The sequence below is a fragment of the Caenorhabditis elegans genome, chromosome II, assembly GCF_000002985.6.
Source record: "Caenorhabditis elegans chromosome II".
Lineage (NCBI taxonomy): Eukaryota > Metazoa > Nematoda > Chromadorea > Rhabditida > Rhabditidae > Caenorhabditis > Caenorhabditis elegans.
In genome coordinates this window covers 8437136-8464568 of record NC_003280.10, presented here as the reverse complement: position 1 = coordinate 8464568, position 27433 = coordinate 8437136, and the positions used below count along the sequence as shown (strand labels likewise).

Sequence of the window (27433 nt, the reverse complement as noted above, 5' to 3'; positions counted from 1 at the left end):
AATCCGCTAATCCGCCTTTTATTGAGAGTCTGTTTGCTGAAGTTATTTTTTAAAAGTTAAACAATAAATTTATTTCCGGGAATGAAATAAGCGCTAAAAAACTGAAATACTTCCGAGCTCTTCCACGAATATCAATCAATAAATTAAAGTTCCAGATCAGTAAATTCTTCTGGTAATCAAAATGATTTTACAATACAAAATACATTTCACAAGCAAATAAAATTGAAGCATAGAGCTAAAAAATACCAGTAAAAATGCGGGTGTAAGAAATTACTCGTTATTTTCGTGTTATGCACTTTAAGGGGCAGGGATAAAATTATCAATGATTTTTGACTCTGTCCAGTGTATGACGAATGTTCGCCATTTGGTCTCGGCTCAATGTGGTTCTCTTTGGACGGATCATGTTTCCACGCGCACGAGTGATGGTTGCGTCTCCACGAGATAGAGGTGTTCCACTGAAAATTAGTTTTTTTTAGTTTGGCAAAATATGAGATGAGAGCTAAATTACGTTCTTTGTCTTATGAAACTTACACAATCATAGTATCCATTCTGTTTATATCTGTTGGAGTTATTCTACCTTCCTCTTGAACAGGACCAGTAGCTGCCATGGCTTTGAAAACTGCCATTGACGATTTAACGACATGAGAGAGGTTAAAGTCAATCCTCTTCTTTCTGGAACACTCGCCGACTAGCTCCTTGATGAGCTCTCCCATTGGATTATTTTTGAGATATTCCATATACTCATTCCAAGATCGGTCACTGGATGCAATGAGAATATTCAGTTGCTCAATATGTTTAACTGCCATCGAGGTATCACGCAGAATATTGTCGATCGAAACTTGAACGCCGCTTCGCACTACAACTGCTTCATCCTCTTGTGGCATTCTGGCTTCCAATGTTCCAGGCATGATAGGATCAATTTTTCGTTCTCTCATCATTTGTAAAATCTTGTTGATCATACTGGTCAAGTGCATATGTGGTCGAGAAAGACGACGGGCAGCATCCAAGACGACGTCTCCTTGCTGAAGGATAACCCGCTCCAAATAGTTATCAACTATCAAAATGTGTGAATCGCTGATGTCCATTTTAAGTTCTGTGAGTGCACAAACGTAGAAAGCATTGAATGAGTCGACTATATCCGAGGCTCTCAGTTGAGCTCTTCTCTTTTCAAGTTCATCACACCATTTCGACGAGAGCTTCGACACAAGTTCGGTTATACCGGTGTTCATTTGAAGTGATTCAGTCATTGCCAGAATCAATCCGCACAACAGATTAGACAGCTCAACTCTGTAGATTAATCGCATTGCCAGTCGATTGAGAGATCTTGCCATTCCGTATCCGGACTCTGTGTTACCGATTTGGATGATACATCTGAGGACCGAAGAGATGATGGCTTTGACTGTGTCGGGGGACGCATTAAGTGGCTCAAGGCCGTGCTCAGTTTCGACTCCTCCCATCAACTGAAAAGATAAATTTGGATATATACATATACATGGCATGACTAAATGAAACAAAGAGAGCCAGATATATTTCGGAACTCCCCTTGATTACTATGACATATGAAAAATATAACTTACAATGAAAAGCATTTGCGTACAAGCGTCCATAGTTCCACTGACATCTCGTCCAGCATTGAATTCTTCAATCACCAAATCTAATTGAGCAGCAGATGCACGAAACACCAAATCGGCACGTCGATCAACAAGATGACGTTGTTCAGGTTGATTAAGAACATAAGTGACCTGGAACATAGCATCTTGAGCAACATCTGCAAGACTGCTCGAAATATTGTTGATGCTTCTTTGGATTTGATCAGAAGTGTCTATGGAGGAAATCGACGATGAAGAATTGGTCCGCTTCATTTGGAAGGTATTGTTTGACCAGCCATTGACAGGTTGTGGTGGAGTGATGACTTGAGTGCCATCAAGACGGCCCATGGCTGACGAAAAGACGTCGTCACGAAGTGCATAGCGAGATGAAGTTTTTGGAGGCATTGTGTCTTGTCGTATAGTGAAGGTGTCGCTTTGAACTTCTTCTGGTTCAGGTTCACGAGTACGAGATCGAGAAGCAGGACGACGAACAACCGAACCCTGAAAAACATGTAATTTTTCGTTTTCTAAAAACTGAACGAAACTTCGCGTGGGTATCGAATAGGGAATCACTACTAACTCCAAATATTTGAGACAAAAAAAAATATTATTTACTTCCAACTCGTAAGACTGTATGGCCGATTCAAGTGATCTTTCAGGGAACCTGACTCATTACGAGAAATATTTTAAACAACTAACCTGTTGTTGTGGCACTAAAATTTTGGGTCCTCCAGTTGGCGGCGAGGTGACAACACCAGATCCCGGTTTCACTCCTGTTCGTTTTATTCTTTCCTCAACCAACGACTTGTCCTTATCTGCCATTCTTCCTGCTGCTTTCCACATTTGATCACCTTCAAATTTGAAACAAGCCACGAGAACATTGATAGCAGCATTTCGGACGTTGACATCCTTGTCACCAACAAATGGAGCAACTGTTTTTTCGACTGATAACGATTTCAGCGGACTTATTCCAGCATTTGTAATGTAGTATTCAATGACTAGCAGACACTCGGAACGTTGGCGAGCGTTTTTCGACTTCAGCGCATCTGAAAATAAAAATTACTAGAACATTATTGATCTTCTTCTCTCATACCAAGTAGCATGGGTGTCATCTTGAGTGGACCGACAACATCTGAAAGTACATTGACAATATCCCTGACAGAAGTTCTCATATTGTCTTTGGCTTCTCCTGTCTTCAATAACAAGTATGGAACAAATGCAGACACCTCTTCTTGTGACATTGGAGTTTCTGTATCCCGAATTAGCTCCACAATAACTTTGCACAATTCCAAAACTTTGATAAGTGCGGCCGGGTTGGTCTCGAAAAATCGCAAAGTGCACCATTTTAATAGAAGATCGCTGTTGGATAGAAGAGATCGAGGAGATGTATCGGCAAGGCGAACCAGAGAATCAAGAGCCGCAAGATGCTGCTTGAAATCTTTGTGGAAAAGTTGACTCATTAGAGACACTTTCGCTTGGTTTCCGAGCAGGGTTTGAAGTTGCGAGATATGTTCATCAGTCGGAGCTTGGAAATTCCATTTGACTAACTGCAAATTAATTAGAATGTATGATTATTAACTCATTTAAAGCAATTACTTTTAATTGCTTCTCTTCCTTGATTCGTTGCTTTTTATCCTCGTTGTCACTGAGCAAAAGTTCGGCTTTTGGTGCAACAACGGGAGGCTCGTTTTCTTCGTTCTCCTTCACGGGAACTTTCTTCTTCTTATCGCCTGGTGGTGGTTTCAGGGGCTGAAAAAAAAATAATAAAAAATTGTAAGTTTTCAGTTTTAAACGACCACACAATCGATACAAATTACTATATGGAAATAAGAACACAATTTTAATCACCTCATCCTCTTCCTCGACCACTTCCTCATCTTCCGGTTGTTTCTTCGGTGGAGCTGTTTTTTTCGGTGGTGCAGCAGCTGGCGGAGCCTAAATTTGACAACACATTCACAATAAAATTACAAATAAGCAGTACAAAAATCATCAGTGAATACTTCTAAATACTATCATTACTTATATATAAAAAAATAATTCCGTTTGTTCCATAGTTTGTAGTCTATGTAGTCTTTGTAGTCTGTGACGTCACACCCAAAGTCACTGAGAATTGTGGGCGGGGTCTGTCATCCTTCGCGGTGAGACTCATCGTGGCGAGACCCATCGTGGTGAGACCCATCGTGGCGAGACCCACCGTGGTGAGACCCGTCGTGGTGAGACCCATCGTGGTAATACCCACCGTGGTGAGACCCGTCGTGGTAAGACCCAAAATTTTGGCGGGAAATTTAAATTTTCTGTGAAAAATAATTTGGCGGGAAATTTAAATTTTCTGTGAAAAATATTTTGGCGGGAATTTTAAATGTTCTGTGAAAAATATTTTGGCGGGAAATTTAAATTTTCTGAGAAAAATATTTCGGCGAGAAATTTAAGTTTTCTGTGAAAAATATTTTTGCGGGAAATTTAAATTTTCTGAAAATTCTAAAATTCTGGAAATCTAGAATCTTCTGGAAATTTCGAAAAAATTCTCGAATGTTCCAGAACTTTCTAGAAAAATCGAGAAAATTCTGGAATGTTCCAGAACTTTGTAGAAAAATCGAGAAAATTCTGGAATGTTCCAGAACTTTCTAGAAAAATTGGGAAAAGTCTGGAATGTTCCAGAACTTTCTAGAAAAATTGGGAAAAGTCTGGAATGTTCCAGAACTTTCTAGAAAAATTGAGAAATTTCTGTAATGTTCCAGAACTTTCTAGAAAAATTGGGAAAAGTCTGGAATGTTCCAGAACTTTCTAGAAAAATTGGGAAAAGTCTGGAATGTTCCAGAACTTTCTAGAAAAATTGAGAAATTTCTGTAATGTTCCAGAACTTTCTAGAAAAATTGGGAAATTTTTGGAATGTTCCAGAACTTTCTAGAAAAATCGAGAAATTTCTGTAATGTTCCAGAACTTTCTAGAAAAATCGAGAAAATTCTGGAATGTTCCGAAAAATTGAGCTTAGAGCTTTAGAAGAGGTAGTTATTCGGGAGTTTATGGGGGATCAAGTCAAGGTACTGTAGTGTTACTATAGGGGTACTGTAGGTATACGGTAGGGTTACTGTAGTTTTGGAAAAATTGGCATTTCGTCCTTTGAAGAGGTATTGGGTTAGGAGTCGGTGGAGGATAATGTCAAGGTACTGTAGTGGTATTGTAAGGTTACTGTCTTGGTCAAAAAATAACAGAAAGTTTTCATACTGTCTGTGAATTTTTGAAACATGCATGTCGTAGAAAAATACATACATGTAACAGTGCCAGTAAACCGCGTTTTAAGTGTTTCAAGTTTTTTTCATGATGAGAAATTTTTTGAGTGATTGAAGGTATGTGTGTCAAATACTTTTAATGGTGCCAGGCGTTGCCCGCGCCGTAGGCGCGGTCAGCGGCTGGTTAATAATAATAAAATAACTCACATCTGCTTTGTGAATCGATTTGACCATTTCAGCAATCTCTGCGGGCCCAGCTTCATCCAACGCCTTCTGATGAAACTCCTTGATTTTGCTCATTTTCAGATTATCCGATGCAATATCGGCGAGAAGTTGCAGAGAAGGTTTTTCTCCAATGGCTCTCATCATTGCTCCCATTGCAGCGTATGATGCTTCACGAACTTCCGAATCCGAATCACCAGAATGTTTTATCAACGACGGGATCAGCGTCTTCAAAGTCTTCTTCGGCATGGTCTGTGAATTCAGTTTCATGAAGCATCGTTGAAGGAAAAGATCCGTTTGAGTCTTAATGCTTGGATTTGGTTTTCCGAGCGCTGCGAGTACGATTTCTCCAACTGCTTCGAGATTTGTGGTTGCAACAACTGCATCAATGCAAGCAACCAGCGGATCACGTAGAGTTGGTTTCTTCTCTTTGAACTTCTCAAAAATGATTGGAGTCACAGACACAGCAAACGGCTGGAACTTCGTACGGAGACCATTAGCAATACCAGTTATACAATTGGCCGCTAGTGCAGCCACATTGATATTTGCATCTTTCTCGAGGACCTTAATATTTGAATTTAAAATAATTTTTCAGGACAAAATACACATACCTTCTGCAATCTCTCAACGAGTGCGCCATAGTTTGCCTTTGGGTCGAGCTTCGGATTCGCTGTGATCAATTGAAGCAAACCTTCAAGCGCTTCTTTTCGTTCCTGCCATTTCTTGCTTTCGATGTTGGTATCAAAACCGTCGGGCATTTTGGAAAGTACGTCGAAAGCGTCAAGAAAATCCCAAGGATCGGCTTCCGCAACTGGAGCTCCAGATGAAACAACAGCAGTTGCTGTTCCGCCGGATGGATCTCCCGAAGCAGCACTTGCCGAAGGTGTCGAAGAAGTGGGAGCGACTGGTGGAGCATTTTTAGCTTGTTCTTCTGCGAAGCTAGCGGTTGATTTTTCAGCATATTCCCCAATCTTTTTCATTTTCCCTTCATCGGAAGAAGCATCGCCGAGGAGATTTTTAACGTTTTTGTCTCCAATGATGCGCTGAACAGCTCCTAAACCTTGAAGAGATGCCTCTCTGACATCTTGATCTGCATCGCCAGTCAATTTTCCAAACACAGGCACAACAGCTTTGATGAATCCTTTTGGTTGTTTTGCTGGAACCACCAAATCTAACTGCCGAGCCACAAAAAGTGCAGTCTGTTGCTTGATCTGAGGATTTGGTTTGGCCAGCGCCGCCAAAATGTCTTCCTGACCAGTTTCCAAAGATTGCATTGTACGGCCGACTTCATTGGAACAGTCTACAAGAGGTTCTCGGAGCATCGGCTTCTTTTCTTTCATTTTTTCGAAAATGACGGGAAGAAGTGGTCCTGCGAAAGAAGAGAATTTTGCACGTAATCCCGTTGCGAATTTTCCGATGCATTTGGCTGCAAGCGCTTGGCAATTGATGTTTGCATCTTTTGCTAGAACCTGTAAAATGAGATTGCAGAAATGACCGAAAAATATGAAAACCAACCATCTGCAGATGACCAATAAGTTCGGCATATGAAGCTTTTGTTGAAAGTCGCTCATTGTCCGTGAGTACTTTGAGAAGTGCTTCCAATGCCTCTTTTCGTTCCTGCCATTTTTTGGATTCTCGCAGCTCATCGAAGTTCGGTGGAAGTTTGGGAAGGATATCCACCTCGTCCAGATAATCCCAATTGGACATTATCTGAAAAATGACAGTTTACTACGTGCCTTGCAATAAACAAAGAAAGCGAACGAAAATAAGTTTTGAAGAGAAAGGAGATTTCAACAATAGATTTCCGGTGGAGAACGTAGAGGGAAAAAATCAATATTTTCGAACTGCGAGGGGTAATTGGGGTCACATGGAACTTTTTCGCCGCAAGCCCATTTTCGACCGATTTCGCAACCCGTCAAAAAGAAGCGCAAACAGAGAAACAGAGGCGGACGGGCCGGCTCAGTTGCACTACGCGGCAAAAAAAAAGAAAGGACAAAAAATCAATGAATTCTTTATACAACTTTTTGTTCGAGCCAAGTGAATACTAAAACACTACGCAGATAATAAATTTGATTAATTAGATAATGGAAGTGCTTCACAAAGAAACAAAATCTCAAAAAAAGGACGAAACATCTCGAACAAACGCTTAACACTGTGCGACAAACACTGAAAAGCTTAACTTGCGACGACAAATTATTTAAACAATTTAATGATGAGCTCACATGGGAACAACTGATATTCATTGAAAAAGTGCGAAAGCGAGAAGGTTTCCGTTGCGCTTTTCAAAACTATTTTCTACCGCGCGTTCGAATAAAAATGTCGTCAAGTGGCATGCTTGATACGCAACGCGCGCGTAAAACGACGGGGCTGTCAACTGCGTACTGAACAAGAAAGGAAACATTTTCTAAAAAGCTCTGTTAAATAGCGAAATTTGGTCTTAAAAATAATTAAAGCGCAACGAAGAAATGTTTATTTCAAAAATACGAATGCAAAATGAACAAGAAGTGTTTTGGAAGGGAGAATTCGCGCGCTTAAGCCATCGATCAAGGTCAATTTCAGATATGGAGACCGGGAGATGAAAATTTTTGATTTGTAACAAGACAAAAATGAGCCTACGCCTAAAAAACGCGTTTGAAACGCGAGAAAAACAGGAAATTTGGCGCCAAAAATGCTGTGCGGTCTCGACACGACAAATTTTTGATAAATGAAAAAGGTGCGCGTCTTTAAAGAGTACTGTTGTTGCAAACTTTGGTTACTGCAGATTTTCTATCGATTTCTCAAATACCGTATATTTCCTATTAGCGCTGCATCTTCAATAGTACTACAGTCTCTAATAATGTGTGTTTTTGTATATTTTTGATGGTTTCTTGTTAATTTACAAACATCATATTTATTTTCTGATAATACTGCAGTCTCTAATAGTGCTCGAAAGTTAGTGTTGTATGCAGCACGCGTAAAAAAAAGGGCCCGAAAGTTAGTGTTGCATGCAGCACGCGTTTATTAAACCTTTTTTTTTTGAATAAAAAAATCTAAATTTTAACAATTCGTGAGAAGAAGCATGAAAAACCCCTATGGTACTTTTGCTTATGTTAATTCGTGTTGTCTCTCGACGTGGATCTCACAAAAAAAACGTCCATCGTACTTCTTGGAGGCTCTTATCCTACCAACGGTTCCTGAAAGCTGGTGGCTTCTGGCGCAATATCATATAATTCACGGTGAACTCGAAGATAATATTTTGACTCTAAATAAAAATTTTCACATATTTTGTCTCATCGAAAATTCGTCTATAACACAATAACATACATATAAACATACGGTATAAAAGAAAACAATGTATCATGAAACAGTGTCAGTTGAGTCAGCGAAAAAGTCGTTCTTCTGACGATGTCGAAGAACATTCCATTTTTTGTACAAGTACGTTTTTCTTTTATTTCAAAACTAGACAACATGTTGAAAAATCATTCACAGTTTTCTTTAAAATTTCCAACGTAGGACATGACAATTGTTGTAGTATTTGATCCCAGTTACTTCGAGTTTCTTACGATTTTTTTCAAATAAAATTTCAGAGTCTTCCAATATTATTTCTTGGAATATGCTCAACTCATCTCGTGGCAAAATCGTTAATGGTTTTTTCCCTATTATTATCTCTAGCAATAATGCATAATTTCAGTTAAAACATCAACTTCCATCGGTTTCAGAAAATGCAACTAATACTCATTTTGGATTGACATGTGTAACCACTGCATTTTTATGTATTCTTACTTCTTTGATTATCGTAGATATTCTGTTCAAAACACATTTTACCTTCCGATATGTGGTATTTATGAATGTAAGTTTCAAGTTGGTTCGAGTATCACAGGAAAAGTTTTGGAAAATAACTGGTATTTCCGAAAATTTTACTGTTTGAGAAATTTCGACCAGTGGGAAAGGAACATCTTGAATGTTAAAAACAAGCAATTGAAACCCAATAAAAGCTTTTATAAAACTCGTAGAAAAAATACAAATTTTTGGTCGACTACCAATTTTATTATAGGTGAAACCTATTTTCCACCATTTTTGACTGTAGATAAAAAACGGGAAAAACTTTTCTCAAATTATATTTAGTATGATATTTTAACATTTCTCCACTATAAGAGCAATTTTTAAAAACTCCTCCTTAAGGCGCGCACAATTTTTTTAGGATGGGTCCCGCGAGAAAACAGTTTTTGGTAGTGCATTCTGACTTTAGCGGTGCTCGCATTGATTGTGTTTTTTTAAATGAAAAATATTTTTACGAAAAGAAATAATGCTTGCAAAAAAATTTCAGATAGCAGTTGTTGCGTGCGGTTTGTTTGTTACCGGATATCTACTGGGGCACATTGTTGAGATATGGTTTGCAAAAATGTCAACAATTTATTCATGTAAGTTTCTAATTATTTTGTTAGAGGGCAGCTATCACATTTCTGGCAATTTTGAACGAAAGTTACTCGAAAGGTTTTTCATAACAATCACTAGCTGTGTATGACTGTGTGAATTGTATTTTGACAGAACATTCTGCAGCTAATTTCAGGTCGTCAATTAGGTATACAAACTTACTTAATTACCTCGAATAGTACTGGTGAAGAAGTTAGGAAACTCGAAAGTGGTGAGATTGTCTTCCTTATTCCCATCATTTTTATATCAAAGCTATATTTTTGATAATCTTTAATCTTTTCAGCAGGATGCGAAACTGCTATTTCATCGGAGTTTAAAAATGTATTCTTCGACCTACTAATTCAAGCTGTCTTCATTCCACTTCATATTTTATTGACTGCATTTTCATGGACATTCTCTGGATTGTACAGGCCACGTTGGCATGAAGATTTCGAATAAGGTCTTCACGTATTCCAATTTATTTAAATACATTTTGAAATTAAATAAATAGCGTTTTAAATCATTACTCCGTTTTCAACACAAGATGAATGGTTGCAAGCAATCGGCCAGCAAAGTTTTCAAACTTGTTGGAGGATTCAACAAAGCATCATCAAGATGTTTCTCTTCGGAGAAATTGATTCCAAAGGATTTAAAAATTGTGAAGAATCCGACCAGTGAGCAGATCAAACAGTTTCAAAAATTGGTTGGTGATTTCAATGATATCAAATTGCTAAAGGAGACAATGAAGGACAACTATCAATTGTACCTACTTTGCCACAAAGGTATTTACTTTGAAAGTTGCAATATTAGCACGAACCGTTTTTTTTTGTTAGCCTTGAACAACATTCTACTATCCGGCATTTCAGCAAAATGGTCTATTGCGGCACTGTGCTACAATTTTAATTTAAATTCAAATGTAATGTCTATATACGTTTCAGATTCAACTGTGCTTTCGGGAACCCAGTCTATCACTTACAAATCTCTGAACCGTTCCATTCCCGATTTTCAAACATTTGGCCTTTCATATCAACCGGATAACACGTACAATCTGCTTCCTCACCTGATGCATGAAATGGCGACAGATTTTAAATCTGTGAAAATGAATTCTGGTGGTTGTGTCGGTAGGATTTCCCTTATTCCAAGCTTCCTTCTTCCTGTAATAATTTTAGATTTGAAGACTCAAAGTACGCCGCCGTTTGGAGAAAGGTTCTGCATACAAAAGTTCGTGGACCAACTTACTACGTGTCACACTACAAACCTGACGAGGTTTTCAATCCAGAACTAGAGTTTGATGACGTAGTTGTTAAGGTTTTGAGGATTTTTGGAGGATGTTAAAAGAGTTACGTGTGTTACAGAAGTTTAGTGATGTTCCAGTTGAACATGTTGTCAAGTATGACAATTCAATTTTCCCATATGAACGTAAAGAATACATTTTGGCAAAGTTCAAGAATGGAGTTGGAAGAGTTGCTTATAACAAATCGGGAGAAGTTATCGGAATTGGTTTGGTTTCCACTGAATCTTCTGGAAACTGTGAAATTGGCCCAATCTACTGTGACAACAAGAATGCAGCTCAGGCTATTTTCCAAAGTATTATTCAAGATCTTCCCATGAAAGATCTCAAAGATGTTCTCGTTCGTTGCAGTGATAAGTTTGAAGACAGTGCTACGTAAGAAAATTGAAAAAAAAAAACTATAAACGATGCATTCAATTTCAGTTGGATTCGCCCATTCCTTCGTCGCAGCCACGAAATGACACCATTCGCTCACATCAAGTTCAATCGTGTCATTCCCGATGGCCTCAACTTCTCGAAAGTCTTTGTGAGCTCGAACCCATCAAATGCTCCGTGCTAATATACTGAAATAAATTATTTTGACGTTTTGGATTTTTTATAAATACACTGATTAGCTTCCATTGGTTTCCAATTGTTTGAAATTATATTTAAAAAAAAATTATATAAAAAAACCAATTGTTTGAAATTATATCACTTTTTGATGAGAATCTTTAAAATATCAGAGGATAACCTTATTTGATCATGTTTCGAGGTGGATTGCAGTAGAGTGCATTGGATTGCATTGGAGCATGGCTAGTGAGAGAGTTTAAAACCGCTTCTATGAAAGAATTAAAGCAAAAACTATTTAAATTCTTTTTTCAATGTTTATTGACATCCAAAGTGGTGAAATTTCAGTTTTTACCTTTTATAACTTTTGAAGTCAATCAAATAAATTACAGCAATGCTTGAAATTTCTCAACAGGTCCACATTTTTTTGGAAACTTGGCAATTGACCAAAACTTTAAATGTAAGATTTTTGAAAACCTTAAACCACTTTTGGGGTGCTTTATTATGTCATTCGGTCATGTTAGCCTCTTATATTTATTGGAAATAAAATAAAAACCAATTCATCAAATATTTTATTATACACAAATAATTCGATACCCAAATATCTAGTAGCTCAATACTATTTATTTATCTTGTTCCTCTCTTCTTGGCAGCTTCCAACATCTCATCTTGAAGCTGTTCCATGAGCTCACAGCGTTTTCTTGTACGTCCATCGAGGTCAAATGCAACTGTTGGCATCTTCCAGTACGTGTCACGAAGTCTCTCCCAGTCCCATGGTGCTTTGGAATTGCTTCTGTCAAGCCAGATTTCGGCTTTTCCAAAACTCCAGTATGATGCACTGCAGAAGAGAACGAACCAGGCTGCAGTGAGCACAAAGAGTGGATATACTTCATAAGCGTGACCGAGACGGCGGACAAGGAATCTAGAAAACTGAAGTTATCCAAAAATTACAATGAAAACTGAAGACGTACTGATAAGGAGTATCTCCCTTCTGAATGGCGACTTTAACAAAACGTGGATCTCTTGACCAATTACGAGAATATTGGAAATGTCCCGCCTCAGCTGGCTTTTTGAGTTGAATTCTTGCTGGCGATGGAACATTTGATGTGCTGGCATTTCGTGACAACACGAAACGAAACATTGTCTTACGTGGGGCTTTGCTCAACGACATTCTGTAAAGTAAATAGATTGATAGATGTACTAGTAGTTTAGCAATAAAAGGCAATCTGGGGGTGCAGTCATGGGAAAAGAAGACAAAACGGAAATTTGGAGGAGAGAAGTGCAGAGTGAGAATATGAAGAAAGAGAAGATTTGTCGAGGTTGAGCCCTTCATGGAGATTTGCATAAGTAAAATATGTCAACTTAGGAACTTCTTTTTCAGATGTTTTCTCAATTTGTTCCTCTACAGAACATTTGGAAACATTTTAGCATAAAATTAATTTAGATTCTAGTAGGATATAAAATAAATTAAGGAGTGAGCCAACTTCAAGAATAGGATCACCGACCCCATTTCTCATTAGAGCCAAAGAAATACGAGTGTCATGAGACGCCAACCTCTAAAAAATATGGGAGTAGAAGGGTGAGTATTGTGGGCGCGAGTAGCATATGTGGGTGTGACTTTAAGACTGAGAGGACGTGGCGACTACGTGCCGAACGAGACGATGCATGCACACTGCTGCGCGCGCGCGGGTGCGAGAAGAAGCCCGCTTGTGCCCGGCAGTTTGCCTATGTACATAAAGAGACAGAGGAATAGAGAGGTGGAGTGTACAATGCATTTGGGAATAGATCGTAAAGGTCAAGAATGAGCTGCTTATTTTGAGATATATATCTACTTTGGTGTACCTGACCTAAATTAAATACACACAAAATTGATGCTCCAAGTGTTATTAGGCATTCAATGAAATATTGAAGGTTGTATCTTGGAGGCACTATTCAAAAGGATGACTGTAAATTTTTTGGTTTTCACGAAAATGAGTGACGTTGATTTTATCCGAATCAATTTCACATATCCTTTTCAAAATTTTTTAAAAGCTGAAATCATGGTGAAAATACTCAATAAGAGCAATAATTCTTCTTCAGCCACCTGCTTTTTATGCCCTTTTTGCTCAACGACTCCAAGAATAGATTTCAAGTCCTCTGGCTCGCTCTGACTCGAGCACTCAGCAATTATAGCTTTCGCATGTGTTTTTATTTCAAAATCGGCACGCATTGGTTCAGAACCAAAATATAAATCCTTCCGCTCCAAAGAACTTCCTCTTTCTTGGCATTTCTCTTCTTTATCGGCATCGTTCATCACATCTTCTTACGTAAACTTGACCTCCCGCTTGATCAAACAGTTTTTCTTCGTCTGTTAAATTCACACGTGGATCAGAGGATACGTGACAACAGATAGAACGACAGGAGGGGCGGAAGCTAATAAAACATTGAGGGAGGCGTGTGTACTATGCACTTGTGAAATTTGAGGCCACATCTTCCCACCTATCATTGTGTTTTTTTCCACGTCTGTGCCTAATGGAACAACTGCACTCTTTGTGCTTTTGAGCATGTTTCGGGAGAGAAAACGGAAGCAGGAAAAAACAAACGGATATTCGAAATCTCATCTACTTTTTGAATTTATCCACGTACATTTATTTCGTTGTTTGGTGCATTGCAATTTGAAAGTGGAGGACATGTGTACTCGCTACCACTTGGGTTATAAAAAATGAGACAAAATCAAAAAATTTACAGTTCGTCCATATTACTATTTCATGCGAGACTATTTCTCAATTGCTCGTTCCGAATACAAATTGGTTAGAGAAAATTTTGAATATTATTATGCAATTTGTGCAGAGCTTTTCAAAAATAAATTTTACATGTCAATAAACGCCTATACGTGAGTCATCAGAAATGAAGTCTTCGAGAAAAACAAACCCTCAAGTTAATTACAGCTGTGCATGTTGAAAGAAACCATTCTATTGCAAAAAAAATCTCTTGATTGTATAATCATGAAAGCCTCTGTTAATTTTATGCCACTAATAAAAAAAACCTAAAATGGCCAACAAAATTATGAAGTGGGTGCTCAATTAGAAGCCTCGAATTTTCTTTTTTTAGCGTTGCCCTCAAAATGACAGTATCTGAAGTGAAGAGCATTATATAATTTTGCAAGCTTTTTCACCAAAAAGTAATCGTCACACATCAGTTTGTAGCCAACTAAACAGGCTCTCTACGTGCATTTAAAAAGTGTCTTCACGACTGAATCATCGGTTGCTGACTTCTCATCCGCCCTAAATTTCAAACTGTTCCGCATTTTCAATTAATGACATCAAAATTGTGTGCTCTTGATACCCAGTTGATAACATAACAGCAAAGAATGACTAGAACCAATCACATTTTCATTTATTGCAACATTTTCTCAGTACAAGCACACAAAAACGGTTCAAATATTGCACGACCTCACGTACTGGCCGCCTCTTTTGTTTGAGCACAGAATAGTTTGTTCAATTGTTTTGCACGTACAATAAACTCTTGGGAAGAGATCGAAAAGTGATAAGGGAAACTCACGTTAGTGTGGCGATGGTACGGATTTTGCGATTTCTTGGATAGAAAACAAATTGAAACTGATTGAAAATGGGCGCACTGGATTGAAATTGGAAAAGGTCACGTTACCTGACAACTGGACTATTCAATCGAAATTTCTTGCAGAAATATATTTTTAAAAATTCAGCTCTTAATTTTTCTGTCAGCAGTTAGGAATAAATTAAATACATATTACAGCATAAGAATAACACATTTATCAGGGGGAGTAATATACAAAATGTAGAAATTAAATACCTATGCAAAAGACAAGAAAGTAGTCTCTCATCGGGAGCATTATAGAAATTATCAAGGATTCAACCAACCTATGTTAGTACATACGATTGGAATATACCATGATCCAATTCATCAATATGTGGGAGCGCTCAAAACTTTCAAATTTTAAAAAGTTTCAGGCCCGGTTTACTAAAAATTTAGACTTTATGAGAATTGTTGTCGATTTGAACCCTCTTCGAATAAAAATTATTAAAAAAAAAAAAAATTATTAAAAAAAAAAAAATTATTACAAAAAAAAAATTATAAAAATTATTAATACCTAATTAGAATATAAAAATCGTAGAAAAACATTCAAACTTATTCTAGCGCCATATAATTAGTTTCAAACATTTTCCCCATTGACGATACTTTATCTTTAACTAAAATAAAACTTTAATTTAGGTATGAATTTTTTTCAATCCAATTCTCCAATGATTTCTTATGATTCTTCCACGTTGTCTCCCTAATGAAGAAACTCTGATCCAATAATTAATATAGATTCCCGTTTTCAATCTGATCATAGATCAGCTATCTGATCATAGATCAGATATATTCTTAAAACGGTGTTTAAACCCATTCGAAAGTATAGTAAGCGTGATGACTAACATATTTCTGTCTATTCGCCACGTCCACTCAGAAAACTGTCAAGTGCTTTTCCTTAGACATCATAACCAGTAGACTCTTAACTTCTTATGTATATTCTTCTTTTCACTATGAGGATATCGTCTTTATAATTTGAATTCCTATAATTCTAGCTTCAGTAATATAATAAATTTCTCAGACTGTCCCTTTTTAGTCATAATGACGTCGTAACATTTTCTTTTTTTGACCATTTTATGAATCTGAATTCGATATCATTTTAGAAGACTTGTTTTTTGTCTATCTTTCAATTTTCATTTTTCTCCTCATTTGCGTATACAGCTGACCATTACACGTTTTAGCGTAAGCAATCTGGTTTTTTGAAATTATTATCAAAATATTATGCATATGCCAATTTTTCCAAGGTTGCCGGATGGAGAAATATGCAATGACGTAAATCAGATCCGACCTTTAGATTGTATTACATCTTTGGAATATTTTACATACTGAAATAGTCTTTATGGTAAAATGATGGGAAATCAAATTCTCGTTTGAAAAACTCAAAATGTAATAGGAACAGACGAGATGTTCTGCGTTCCTAATTTGCTAGCTTTTATGAATAATTGCCCAAGTAAAAGTGGAAATGTTGATGTGCGCATTTTTGTGCCTCGTTTTCTTGAGGAAACATGAATTTCAAAAAGGAAAAAATTATATTCATTATTAAACTCAACTATTCCATGGTATATAATTTTCCTTCAAAATAATTCAGTATTTAGTGATAAAAATAAAATATTTTGCGGTAGCCCATCACAGCATCAACATCATCATCATCATAGTAAAAGCTAATAAAGCCCTTGTGTATCGTCTTCGTTTTGATAATAGCCTAATTATGCCGAAACCCATCCGTTTTCACTTCTTCTCGGGACAAAACCGCCATCGTCGTCATAAGCTTTAGCTTGAAAGAAGAAGCCGTCGGCGACGCAAAAGCAAATGGAGTCCAATGTTGTCCCAATTAAATTGAGGAATTTATGGGGACAACTATTTAAGAGTGGTGCTGATGGGTTTTTGGGTGGCATACAGTGGAAGTATTATCAGACAGAAAAGAAAATTCTTACACTTTTCCTGTTTTCATCAAAAGATTCATATTAATACTCCTATTTAGGCAAAAGTTTTATGGTTAAATGTCTAGAATTATCGAACTACCTCAAATATTCAATGTTTCAGCTGCCAAACTATTTTCAGAAATTTATTCGAAAAATATTTGTGTTATAGAACAACTAAATAAACTGATTCCACTAAAACTAATTTAATCTATAAATGTATCTAGATACCAGGTTAGATATTATGGAAGTTTATAGACACCAAACGATTGCTAACTTTGAAACAGAAAAAGACAACATTTTACAAATGTTGAGCCATTGATATATTCACTTATAATACTTATTGTAAAGAGTTTAGGTATATTATGTAAAGGATGATCTGCAGGTCATCTATTCCAAAATGGACATAATTGGTCATCGGCTAGTTTCATTCAAAAAAATTGCTTTGAATTATTTGTTGTCTCGTAAAGAGTAGTGATCAGATTCACAATATTCGCCACCTTTTTAAACCTTTTTAAAAGGATGTAGATGTACTTCGTGAACTTCGTGAACTTCCTAAACTGATTCTTGGCTTAAGCTCAGACGATGACATAAATTGGCAGAATGAACGGATTATCTATTTAAGATTTAATTAAAGCATTCATTTTTGATTTTTTGAATATTTATCTTATTGATACATAGATTCCTTTGCTCGCCTGAAATTGTCAAAATCTTCATTTGCCTTGCCAACCTTGGAGGTGGGCGGATCTTCTCAAAGTTCGATATCTTTTCGATGAAGCCAAAAACGCGCACCCCCTCTCTTTGATGCCTTGATGATCAACCAACGATAACCGCCTCCCACTATAAAAGGTCTTGAATCGCTCAACTCTCCACAAAATCGCTTCATGTTTTAAAATTATTATTTTCGTATCCATATTCATTTTTGCAGCTAAACATTTTTTCATATAAAAAAAATTACAGAATGGCTAGGTATTCACTTGGTCTTGGACTGTGTTTACTTGTGGCGTCGGTCTCTGCAATTCCAGTTGATAATAATGTAGAAGGAGAGCCAGAGGTCGAATGTGGACCAACATCTATCACAGGTATCTTGATGCTTTTGATTTGTTTATTATTAGGATAGTCATATTACGTTTTCGTCTTTTTTTTGATGTTTTGATTAAACTTTATAAAGTGTGCCGAAGTCATTTTTTACTACTCTAAAAGTTTTCTTCATCATTTTTATTATCTCAACTTTATTGTCTTCAGGAAAAGTTTGCAAAAAACCTGAATTTTTATATACTATTCTCCCACAAAATCATGTTTTCAGTAAACTTCAACACACGTAATGCCTTCGAGGGACACGTCTACGTTAAGGGACTTTTCGATCAACAAGAATGTAGAAATGACGAAGGAGGTCGTCAAGTCGCTGGAATCGAACTTCCATTCGATACTTGCAACGTTGCTCGTACCAGATCTCTGAATCCAAAGGGAGTCTTCGTTACCACAACTGTCGTCGTCTCTTTCCATCCCCAATTTGTCACCAAGGTTGATCGGTAAGACTATGAAACTTCTGTAATTTTTAAGGAATGCTTCTTGAAGGTTTAGGATACCGAAATTATAAAGCTTGATATCAACTAGAAGCTTCTCGTTAAAAAAATGCAAATTGAATTTCCAGTGCCTACCGTGTTCAATGCTTCTACATGGAAGCCGACAAGACAGTCTCTACCCAAATTGAAGTCTCTGATCTTACCACCGCTTTCCAAACCCAGGTTGTTCCAATGCCAATCTGTAAATACGAGATTCTTAACGGAGGACCAACTGGAGAACCAGTTCAATTCGCAACTATTGGACAACAAGTCTATCACAAATGGACCTGTGATTCTGAAACCGTTGATACTTTCTGCGCTGTCGTTCACTCTTGCACTGTTGATGATGGAAATGGTGATACCGTGCAAATTTTGGATGAGAACGGTTGTGCTCTTGATAAGTTCTTGCTCAACAATTTGGAATATCCAACTGATTTGATGGCTGGACAAGAGGCTCACGTCTACAAATACGCTGATCGTTCTCAACTTTTCTATCAATGCCAGATTTCCATTACTGTTAAGGAACCAAATGAGGAGTGTGCTCGCCCAACGTGCTCTGAGCCACAAGGATTTGGAGCAGTTAAGCAAGCTAACCAAACTGCTCAGTTCTTCAGAGTTTTGAAGAAGAGATCCGCTCCAGTAATGGAGAATATTCTTGATGTCCGTGCTGAGCTCACAACTTTGGAAGTTTTGGAAGGAAATGTAAGTTGTCAAAATGGTGTTCATTTGCTCATTCATTGTTTTCAGCTCCCATCTTCTCTCACACAAGCTCAAGCTCTCGTAGCTTCGAGAGAAATCGGAGAAGATTCATTCCGACAAGAATTGTGTATCAGCTCTTTCCATATCTCCGTTGTCACTGTCTTCCTTGGTCTTACCGTTTTCGTGGCTATTTTCATCACTTATATGATCGTATCCCGTATGATGGTGCCATCCGACAAGATGCAATCAGCTTGTTAAATCTCCAACCATGTCAACCGAAATCTCGGTGTGCAATTTTCTTATATAATTTATTGAAGCCCTTATTATTTTGTTTTTCAATGAAAAATAAATTAAAATCTATAATTTTTATATATTTACAAGCAGTGTGAAATGAGATCAAAGCAGTTTGATTGATAACAATTTTAATCAAGTATGAATAATCGACTTCCAACATCATCGCATAACCATGTCATTGCTTGGACCAGTCGATCACCAGAAAGTGCACAGCAACTAAAGATCTTCCAGTGATGGGATTTGATGGAATGGAGATCGAGTACCTAGAAAATTCTTAATAGGTTGAGTAGTTTCAAGGTTCCTATGTTTCCGTGCCTCTTTAAAGATTTTCTTCATTTTCAAAATGTATGTTACGAGAGTAACATGTGAATAATGAATCTAATATAAATATCTACATGTTAAGGCTTACAAGAAAGCATTTCTTTTCGGAAGTATATACTGAAGACATCTGAATTACCTGTGCTATTGAATTCACATCAATGGCCCCTGGCAGATCACTTTTGTTGGCAAGAACTAGAAGAGAAGCACCGGCTAATCGTTCTTCTCCGAGCAATTTTTTGAGTTCTTCGGAGCATTGTAGAAGACGCTCTGAAAAAAGTTTTTATAAATTTGAATGTATCCTAAATATTTGTTTCTACCTCTATCTGACGAATCTACCACCCAAATTAAAGCATCTGTGGATTCGAAATAATTCTTCCAATAAGATCTTAGACTTTTCTGTCCGCCAACATCCCATAAGTTTAGTTGAAAATCTTTGAAATGCACGGTTTTGATATCAAATCCTAATGTTGGTTCAATTGTATCAGTCGGCTCGTCGAGGAATTTTTTCATTAAAGTAGTCTTTCCAGCGTTGTCTAATCCAAGAATTAATATTCTCATCTCGCGTTCCCGAGCACGTTGCTTACGGAGAATCTTCAAGAAGCCCATCTGGAATTTTTGAGTTATAAAATGTTCTATTGCGTTTGAAAATTTTTAGCCATCAGATTTTTATTCAAACTATGATATTTTACATTGGACAGAAACCCAACTCGATTGGAAAAATAGAACGAAAAAATAACCAGGAAGAGATAGATTTATCATTGAAGAAAGAAAAGGAAATACCAACAATTTTCATAGCTAGAACTGCCTTCGTGAAAATAAACTTCACTTGCCAACTCTGATAACCATAGAAAGTAAAAATTATGATTTCAATAGGAAAGAACAACAAACATCGAATTGGTCTACAGTAATTTTCAGTTTAGACAGACACTAGCTACGAAATTATGAAGAACCAAACAGCGGGAAAACATCCAAGTACGCATAACATAAATAAATCAGAAAACGGATTAGTTGCTCGGACGTGTCCATTCGACTTTGAGAACCATATGGTACATTCGGATATCATTGAGTTCTGCAATTGCACGGGCGGCGTCATCTCTTGATTCAAATGTAACGAAGGCGAATCCTTTCGGGAGACCAGTGACTTTGTCACGGGCAATGAAGATTCGGATGACTCTTCCAATCTTTCCGAACAAATCACGAAGTTCGTCTTCGTTCATCTCTTGCGGAAGATTGGTGACACGGCATGTATTCTCATCGGATCTGAAAGTATGTTTTAAAAATAGTTCATAAATTATTCAATCATCAAGATTTTTTGGGCAACTTAGATTACAGTATTTTGAATGCTTACCGATTTCTATCGATTTGTCTTCCATCAGGACGCATTCCCATTGCCATTCTATCCTTTTCAGTATCCTTGTCAGCATCAGCTTCCTCGTCCAATTGGTACATGACCTTGTAAGGACAATGAGTACTCCAATGGTCGTTTCCTTTGCAATGACGGCAATGCTCACGGCTTGTAGTTTTAGCAGTCTGTTTGTCTTCTTGAACGTCAAGAATCTGCTCTCCTGCGCGATTTCTTGTGAATTGCATATCGACTTCTTCAGCCACGTAAGTTGTGGCAACTTGGGGTCCTGCTGGCTCTCCCTTACAACTTCCGAATTTCACCCATTTTTTGCGATCAGCGACGACTTTTGGTACACGTTTGTTGATAACTTTGAACTGTGTCACAACCTGAAATTTGGAATTGAAAGAATTCTAGAGCATAACTCGAGAATTCTGTAAGGCGAATTTTTTGGCCATCGGATAACAAACCTTCCATCTTACTCCATCAACCTCAGTGAAAGCTGTTTCGGTACGTGTTCCATCAGCTCCTTCCTGGATGTGTGGGGCGTCTGCAAAAGCGTTCATCAGTTCATACAGAAATGACTCGTTTTGTTAGGCGGTTGCACTCCAAATGCGAAAACCGTGAAAGTTCACGTAAATATTCTTGAAGACGAGAAATGAAAAACTTACTGTCTTGCTCAACGGCCTCAGCCCAGCTTACAACTTCTGGAGCGGGAGCCATTCTGAAACTTTCTTTACGTAAATAATTATTCGAGGGTGAAAACTCACGCGTTAATGCCAGTCATAGCTGTAACTTTACTACCTGAAAAACTATTGATTATGTTTTTAGCAATATAAAATAAGAAAAAATTTCAAATAAATGGTTTAACAAACTTCAGAATTAAAAAGAAACAGCTCTTCAAAACATGTAGATTTTAAAGTATTTGATTTTTTTTTCCAGAATAAGCGAATATTCAACTAGATTCATAGTTTTTAGCAAATATCTATAAAAACAAACTATAAATATGTAAAAAAAATATTCTACAACAAAAACACGGCTGGAAATCTTTTAAAAATGTAGAAATATCCCGAAAATCGAAAATTTGGGAAACAACGACGCATTGGGAAATCTGTGCATTTGCGCGTGGGATCATGTGTTTGCAGAATTGCGCACCGTATTGCCCAAAAGCCAAATGGCGCCGCCGCTCCGGTTTTCACAGATTATTCAGTCTCATCGGAAGAGATTTCTGAAGAAAATAATAAATATCTTCGTTTTCGGAGAAAATCACAACATTGTATCATGTGTCTAGATTGATCTGCGAAATATAGCAGTTTCCTATCTCTATTCTTATGAGAATTCTTACAAGTCGCCTGATGGACTTGATCACTTGGACGAATTTAACATTCTGATCATTTTCGTTCAAAATACCAATTTAATCAACGATTGTACTGATTTATTAAACTTTTGAACAATATACACACAAAGTTTTGAATGAAAGCAACGAGTTCGAATCAATATAAACAAGGAAATTAAAGAGATCACAAGTGAAATTTGATGTCAATTAGTATTTTTGGTGAGATTTTGTTTTTATGAGGTTTGAAGAGCCCTCCATTGATCTTCTGTAGTTCCACCAATAACTGCTCCATGCATTAGTCTAGTTTTGACGATTGAAGTGGCTCCTTCTAATGGTGAGGACATCTCTCCACACGTATTTCTGAGTCCAATAACTTCGTCAGCTACGGAATAAATGGCGAACATGTTCTTTCCGTATTGGAACGGCCTGAAAAAAATGTTGACTTGTAAAATCATGAAATTAATGTTTATGTGTACAGAAAACAACGTAATTAAATTTAAGTATGCCCTAGTATACCCAAAAAATGAAAAGCCTTGCTGGCTTAGTGGCTAAAAGTTTTGCCTTTCACGCACACCTGCATGAGTTCAATTCCCTGTGCTGGGATACTTTTTTTGCGAAACTTACTGTGAGTTGATCTCTTGTAAGAACTTGGAACGGCAATCCAAACCATGTGTTAAACTACAGATTCCATTCACAAATGGCTGCTTGGCGCACATAATAGCTCCGTGATTTGCTCCACCAACAGAAACATAATTATGAATTAGATGATTAATTGGGCGTCCCAAATTGACTCCACTATCAACACAGTGTCCTCCAAGAATAGCTTTTCTGGTAATTGGAGATCCCATGGAGCAAGCAATGATGTTTACTGGTTTCTGAGTGTATTCATGAACAGCAAGAATGAGAGTGCGAACCTGAAATTTTAGAGTTACAGTTTGGATTGCAATATTCCTTTCGTTGATTGTAATCCCTATTTCACCTATAGATTCCCCTTCATCTTTTCTTTTAGAATATCCTTCTCAATCCGGATCCCTTCCGAAAGATGTCTACCCAACCAGTCATTATAAATCTGTGTTTTGTGTAGTTTGTAAACAATCCCTTCTTTTTTCGGGTCACGTCCTTTTTCCGTTTCAACGTCACTCCGGCCGTTATCAATCGGGTCTTGAAAGATCACCGATCATCCCTTTGTTCTCTATTTATCTATATTAACAGACGAGATCAAACCCAGAAGTTATAGAAATTCCCCCACAAGGCCAGTCTAACTGTGACCATCACAAACTACACATTCACTACACCAGTGGCGCCGCGTCAGAACGGAGACATGATATGGCGAGGTTTTCTCATTGTAAAGATTAGATTTAATGATGATGATGTTGGTGATGATGACAATAGTTACACTACACTTGATCTTAGCTTTTGCAAGTGTTCCTCTTGTAGTTTTCAGAGTCTAAATTAAATTCCCAAATCAAAATGATTTCTCATGTCTATTATATAATCCCATCATTTCTTTACACCTACCTTCAACACATAATCGCATTGCATTCCGTGTTGCAATGAGTCCATCAGCTTTCCTCTTGCATATGTTGTTGCGAATACAGTTCCCTTTGGTTGCCCATACGAATAGTATTTGTTCAATAAACTTTTCTTTGATAATCCAGCGTATCCAGCCAACCCGTGAATTACCACAATTGGAAGACCCCTAAAAGAAACACTTTTTATGAACGGGTGTGTGAAAATACTTGTTCCATCTTGTTTGCGTTTGTTTCGGATCAGGATACGATCAGAAATCGGGATTTGTGACGTCACACACAATGATACGAACACAAACCACCATACATATTTGTGTCGGAATCGTCTTGACCATCAAGTCATGACTGATTCAGTGTGAGAACAAAATGTAATTGGAGGCTACACTTATAGAGGTCAAGTGACACTGCACGGTTTTCTCGTCATCTATGTGTAGCAATCTTTCGATCACTACAACTGTTTTTTTTCGTGTTTTTTTCAAAAAATAAAATCATGACATCATTCTGATTTGAAAGGTGTGATCTGGTTGACATCAGATCATTGGTTATCTGAAGCCGGTCACTAGAACATTGTTCGTCTAGTTCTGATAATAGGTTGCAACAAAATGTCGTAGATCTATCTGTTTAATATTTTAGTTGACTTAGTTTTTGTGACAAATTATTTCAAGTTATTACACACCTAAATTCCAGTCTTGGAATATACGAAATTCAAAAAAGTCTTCTTTGAAAGAAATTGAAATATATATTTGTCGAATTGCAATTGTAAATTCATGAATTTTTAATTTTGAAAATGTCAACGGTAAATTCGCAAAATCATGAGACCTCGCTGTCAAGGTAAGTTCTACGTAGGTCTAACCACGATTGCAGTCACCAAGCTTCACAAAATTGTTCGTAAAATAAGATAATTGAAACATTAAACTCTACGTAAACAAAATGTATCTTGAAAGCTTTTGTAGGAGCGCACGATAAAAAATTGTATTCAAAAGACTATACAAATGTTTTAAAATTTTAAAATTTTGTTTGGAATAAATTGAGTAAATTTTTTGAATTAGGATAAATTCTAGCAATATTTCATTGAATCGAACGAAAAGTGTTTTTCCTATACCATTTTGCTCAACTTTGACTTCTCTCATATCGGTTTACGTTGGTTTTAGCAAAACATTTTGAACAGTAATATTACGAAAAGTATGATATGCCAAATAATTTTCTTTAGTTTCATAGTTGAACAGTTTTTGAATAATCTTGCTTGAGAAAACTGAGATATGAACCGTCAAGGGAGAGCAATGGGAAATGAAGGAAAATTTCCACATTTTTAGAAATCACAACTCACGTTGCATTTGGATTGCCTCCACCAAAAGATCCTTTCGTTCCGAGATCGGGTCTCAATAAATCATCAGCAATGGGTTTTCCAAATTTCCCAAGAAGGAAATTATAAAAATGAGTATGAAACTTTGCATGAGCACATCCAAAAATAACAATCAATAAAAGAAGGGATGATTTGAATAGATGCATATTTGAAAAATAAAGTTTTCAAAAGAGTTCAGACTAAACTGAAGAGACGAAGGCGTCGGATGGTTTCATTATGTAGTGTCCTTCGAACCGTCTGTGTCTTGACTAGACTCCGCCTACCTCGTAGCCTACATCAGATCGTCCGATGGACTCGAAAGAACCTAAAGGGCGGGCGAAAGGACAATGGCTTCGTCGTGGAGGCTATTGTTGTAACGGGGTGGTATGAAGTTAGCGCTTAAAATTTTTCGAAATAACCCCATGGGCTACCGGACAATTGATACCTTTGTATTAAACAAGCAAGTGAAAGTTAGAGGTCAGCAAAATGTCGAGACGCCGAATGTGTAAGTGATAGCCATATTTTCGGCTTGTTCTACTATGTTTTTACAGACGGACATTGTCTACAAAAGCTGAACAAAAGATGGAAAATAATTTTAAAGCTAGAGTTAGAGATAGGAAATAAAAACATTTCAATCAGATGATGTAAGTTTCAAACTTAGAGGTCAATTACATACATCAAAAACCTTGACCACCTTTGAGACTGTGTTTTTACAAGAGTGTGTTTTTACATAATTTTTACTGACTTATAGAACTAGAAACTATTTATTTTTGTGAATTTCAAAATTGGTTACCTTTTTGAATAGCCTTAAAAACAACCTCATTTTCAGAACCTTATTCTAACAATTTTTGAAATTTAACCTTTTTTGCAGAAAGCAAGTAAGTACCATTTAAAAACCATTCACTTCTAAAATCTTGACCATCAACCCAAAATGTTCCTCATTACAACACCCCACCATATTCCACCTATTCCAGTACACTGTGACCTTCAATTAGTTCAGAATTGCCTCGCATTTCCCCCATCTCTTTTTTTTTGTAAAAATCAAACAGCAGGGTAACAAAAGTTCTCATTTTTCAGTTTTCATGCAATCATAACGTCTGGTACTAATAACTTATTATTATTCCGAATAAAAAATTACCATGATGACAGTTGGTTGGAGTTCTTTGTGTGTAGGTGGAGAAGTGAATACTGACGTTTGTTATACAAAACTATTTGCTTGCATTCACGCGTGGGCACACCACTTCTAAATAGACAAATTTCAATGTAGAATATACAAAAAATGTAGAACTGAAATATCAAACAACATACATAAGACCTTGCCGAAAAAAAGTTTCCCGATTTAGTAGATTTCGGGCTAGAACATATCAGGACTTCTCCCTACCCTTCCCCATTTTATCTTAAATTTATTTTTTGGTGATAAGTATTATCTATGGTAAACAGATTCACTTTCAGGTTGGCACAAGTGTGTTAGCTTATTTCTTTCAAAATGTAAAAAATCTTATTTGCAGGAATATTTATTGGAGAGAAGCAAATTCAGCGAAGTCTCACTGTAATTACCGATTTGATAAAGAAATAAAGTTTGCTCACTAGTAAATAAATAATTGGAGATTACAAAAAATGAACATCGGAAGTAGAAAAAAGCAACAATTTGTTCGTGTTCTGGCAGAATCTTTTTTTTTTCATTTCGGATAATAGCTTCAACATTATTGAACTTTGGGACTAAATAATGGCACCATTCTCTGGTATTCCGATGTCAATGTGAATGCTGCTCCTCCTCCGGGTTTTCCATTGCATATTCTCGAAGGTTCCGAACGATTCAAGCCGATCAGTTCTCTACAAGTTATGATACCAGATAGTGCCCTTGGCGGGGGTCTGCAGTATGGCTTTGCAACACAAGTTGTCTGAAATCTTCATCCATCCCTAGCCAAGACGTGTAAAAAGAGAACTGAACTTTTGATGATTTATTTTATTCCTGATTTTACTTTCTTAATAAATTAGTCTTCCACAGTATTCTCTACTTGTTGCGACGAACAACATAGAAAATAGTTCAATTTGTATCAGAGATTCTACGATCGGTGGGAGGACTGAAGGCTTATAGCAGCGCAAAAAATATTCAATCTACTCGTGTTGCCCTACTTCTTTCTGCGAAACAAACCCTAGCCGTGATTTTCAATTTATTCTCTGATTTCTTAGAATTCTTGGCTTCTCCATTAATTCTCAAATGAAAA

At 37.0% G+C, this 27433-nt stretch overlaps 8 protein-coding genes and 2 non-coding genes across 11 annotated transcripts; 4 read left to right on the top strand and 6 right to left on the bottom strand.

The window, feature by feature from the left end:
• Nucleotides 1-56: 56 nt before the first annotated feature.
• zyg-9 (Zygote defective protein 9) lies at nt 57-6751 on the bottom strand. Its single transcript, NM_063383.7, has 10 exons — nt 6557-6751; nt 5653-6510; nt 5027-5605; nt 3438-3524; nt 3186-3338; nt 2683-3136; nt 2289-2635; nt 1578-2090; nt 532-1460; nt 57-455 (listed from the first exon to the last, which is right to left on the bottom strand). Exons 1-10 carry the CDS (start codon nt 6746-6748, stop codon nt 320-322), a joined length of 4248 nt encoding a protein of 1415 aa, NP_495784.1. The 5' UTR covers nt 6749-6751; the 3' UTR covers nt 57-319.
• Nucleotides 6752-8374: 1623 nt separating this feature from the next.
• F22B5.6 (Serpentine Receptor, class J) lies at nt 8375-9957 on the top strand. The gene is made up of 6 exons (NM_063382.3): nt 8375-8455; nt 8608-8667; nt 8712-8870; nt 9348-9441; nt 9591-9665; nt 9738-9957. The coding sequence occupies exons 1-6, from the start codon at nt 8426-8428 to the stop codon at nt 9890-9892; spliced, it is 573 nt and encodes a 190-aa protein (NP_495783.2). The 5' UTR covers nt 8375-8425; the 3' UTR covers nt 9893-9957.
• On the top strand, nt 9956-11315 carry F22B5.5 (DUF1248 domain-containing protein). Its single transcript, NM_063381.6, has 5 exons — nt 9956-10215; nt 10372-10554; nt 10611-10741; nt 10789-11099; nt 11148-11315. The coding sequence occupies exons 1-5, from the start codon at nt 9978-9980 to the stop codon at nt 11281-11283; spliced, it is 999 nt and encodes a 332-aa protein (NP_495782.2). The 5' UTR covers nt 9956-9977; the 3' UTR covers nt 11284-11315.
• A 511-nt stretch (nt 11316-11826) lies between these two features.
• Nucleotides 11827-14859, bottom strand: F22B5.4 (Mitochondrial cytochrome c oxidase subunit VIa). Its single transcript, NM_063380.6, has 3 exons — nt 14811-14859; nt 12242-12442; nt 11827-12192 (listed from the first exon to the last, which is right to left on the bottom strand). The coding sequence occupies exons 2-3, from the start codon at nt 12439-12441 to the stop codon at nt 11898-11900; spliced, it is 495 nt and encodes a 164-aa protein (NP_495781.1). The 5' UTR covers nt 12442; nt 14811-14859; the 3' UTR covers nt 11827-11897.
• F22B5.11 lies at nt 12839-13019 on the top strand. Its single transcript, NR_051441.1, has one exon. It is a non-coding gene; the product is annotated as an Unclassified non-coding RNA F22B5.11 (non-coding RNA).
• On the bottom strand, nt 12873-13019 carry F22B5.12. Its single transcript, NR_051442.1, has one exon. It is a non-coding gene; the product is annotated as an Unclassified non-coding RNA F22B5.12 (non-coding RNA).
• Nucleotides 14860-17737: 2878 nt separating the features above from the next.
• cut-3 (Cuticlin-3) lies at nt 17738-19400 on the top strand. The gene is made up of 4 exons (NM_063379.8): nt 17738-17859; nt 18084-18309; nt 18432-19044; nt 19090-19400. Exons 1-4 carry the CDS (start codon nt 17739-17741, stop codon nt 19297-19299), a joined length of 1170 nt encoding a protein of 389 aa, NP_495780.1. The 5' UTR covers nt 17738; the 3' UTR covers nt 19300-19400.
• evl-20 (ADP-ribosylation factor-like protein 2) lies at nt 19392-20262 on the bottom strand (the record flags this gene model as incomplete). The annotated part of the gene is made up of 3 exons (NM_063378.4): nt 19392-19598; nt 19793-19923; nt 19974-20262. The coding sequence occupies 3 exons, from the start codon at nt 20260-20262 to the stop codon at nt 19464-19466; spliced, it is 555 nt and encodes a 184-aa protein (NP_495779.1). The 3' UTR covers nt 19392-19463.
• Nucleotides 20263-20393: 131 nt separating this feature from the next.
• eif-3.G (Eukaryotic translation initiation factor 3 subunit G) lies at nt 20394-21802 on the bottom strand (the record flags this gene model as incomplete). Of its 2 annotated transcripts, NM_001276737.3 has the most annotated exons (5): nt 20394-20916; nt 21005-21387; nt 21469-21548; nt 21670-21722; nt 21769-21802. In NM_001276737.3, 5 exons carry the CDS (start codon nt 21783-21785, stop codon nt 20661-20663), a joined length of 789 nt encoding a protein of 262 aa, NP_001263666.1. The 2 variants fall into 2 exon arrangements, with proteins under 2 accessions (NP_001263666.1, NP_495778.1); NM_063377.5 differs by lacking the exon at nt 21769-21802 and having other exon boundaries at nt 20661-20916; nt 21670-21721.
• Nucleotides 21803-22417: 615 nt separating this feature from the next.
• Nucleotides 22418-25401, bottom strand: lips-10 (LIPaSe related). The gene is made up of 4 exons (NM_063376.9): nt 25191-25401; nt 23853-24033; nt 22959-23248; nt 22418-22760 (listed from the first exon to the last, which is right to left on the bottom strand). Exons 1-4 carry the CDS (start codon nt 25370-25372, stop codon nt 22568-22570), a joined length of 846 nt encoding a protein of 281 aa, NP_495777.1. The 5' UTR covers nt 25373-25401; the 3' UTR covers nt 22418-22567.
• Nucleotides 25402-27433: the final 2032 nt, after the last annotated feature.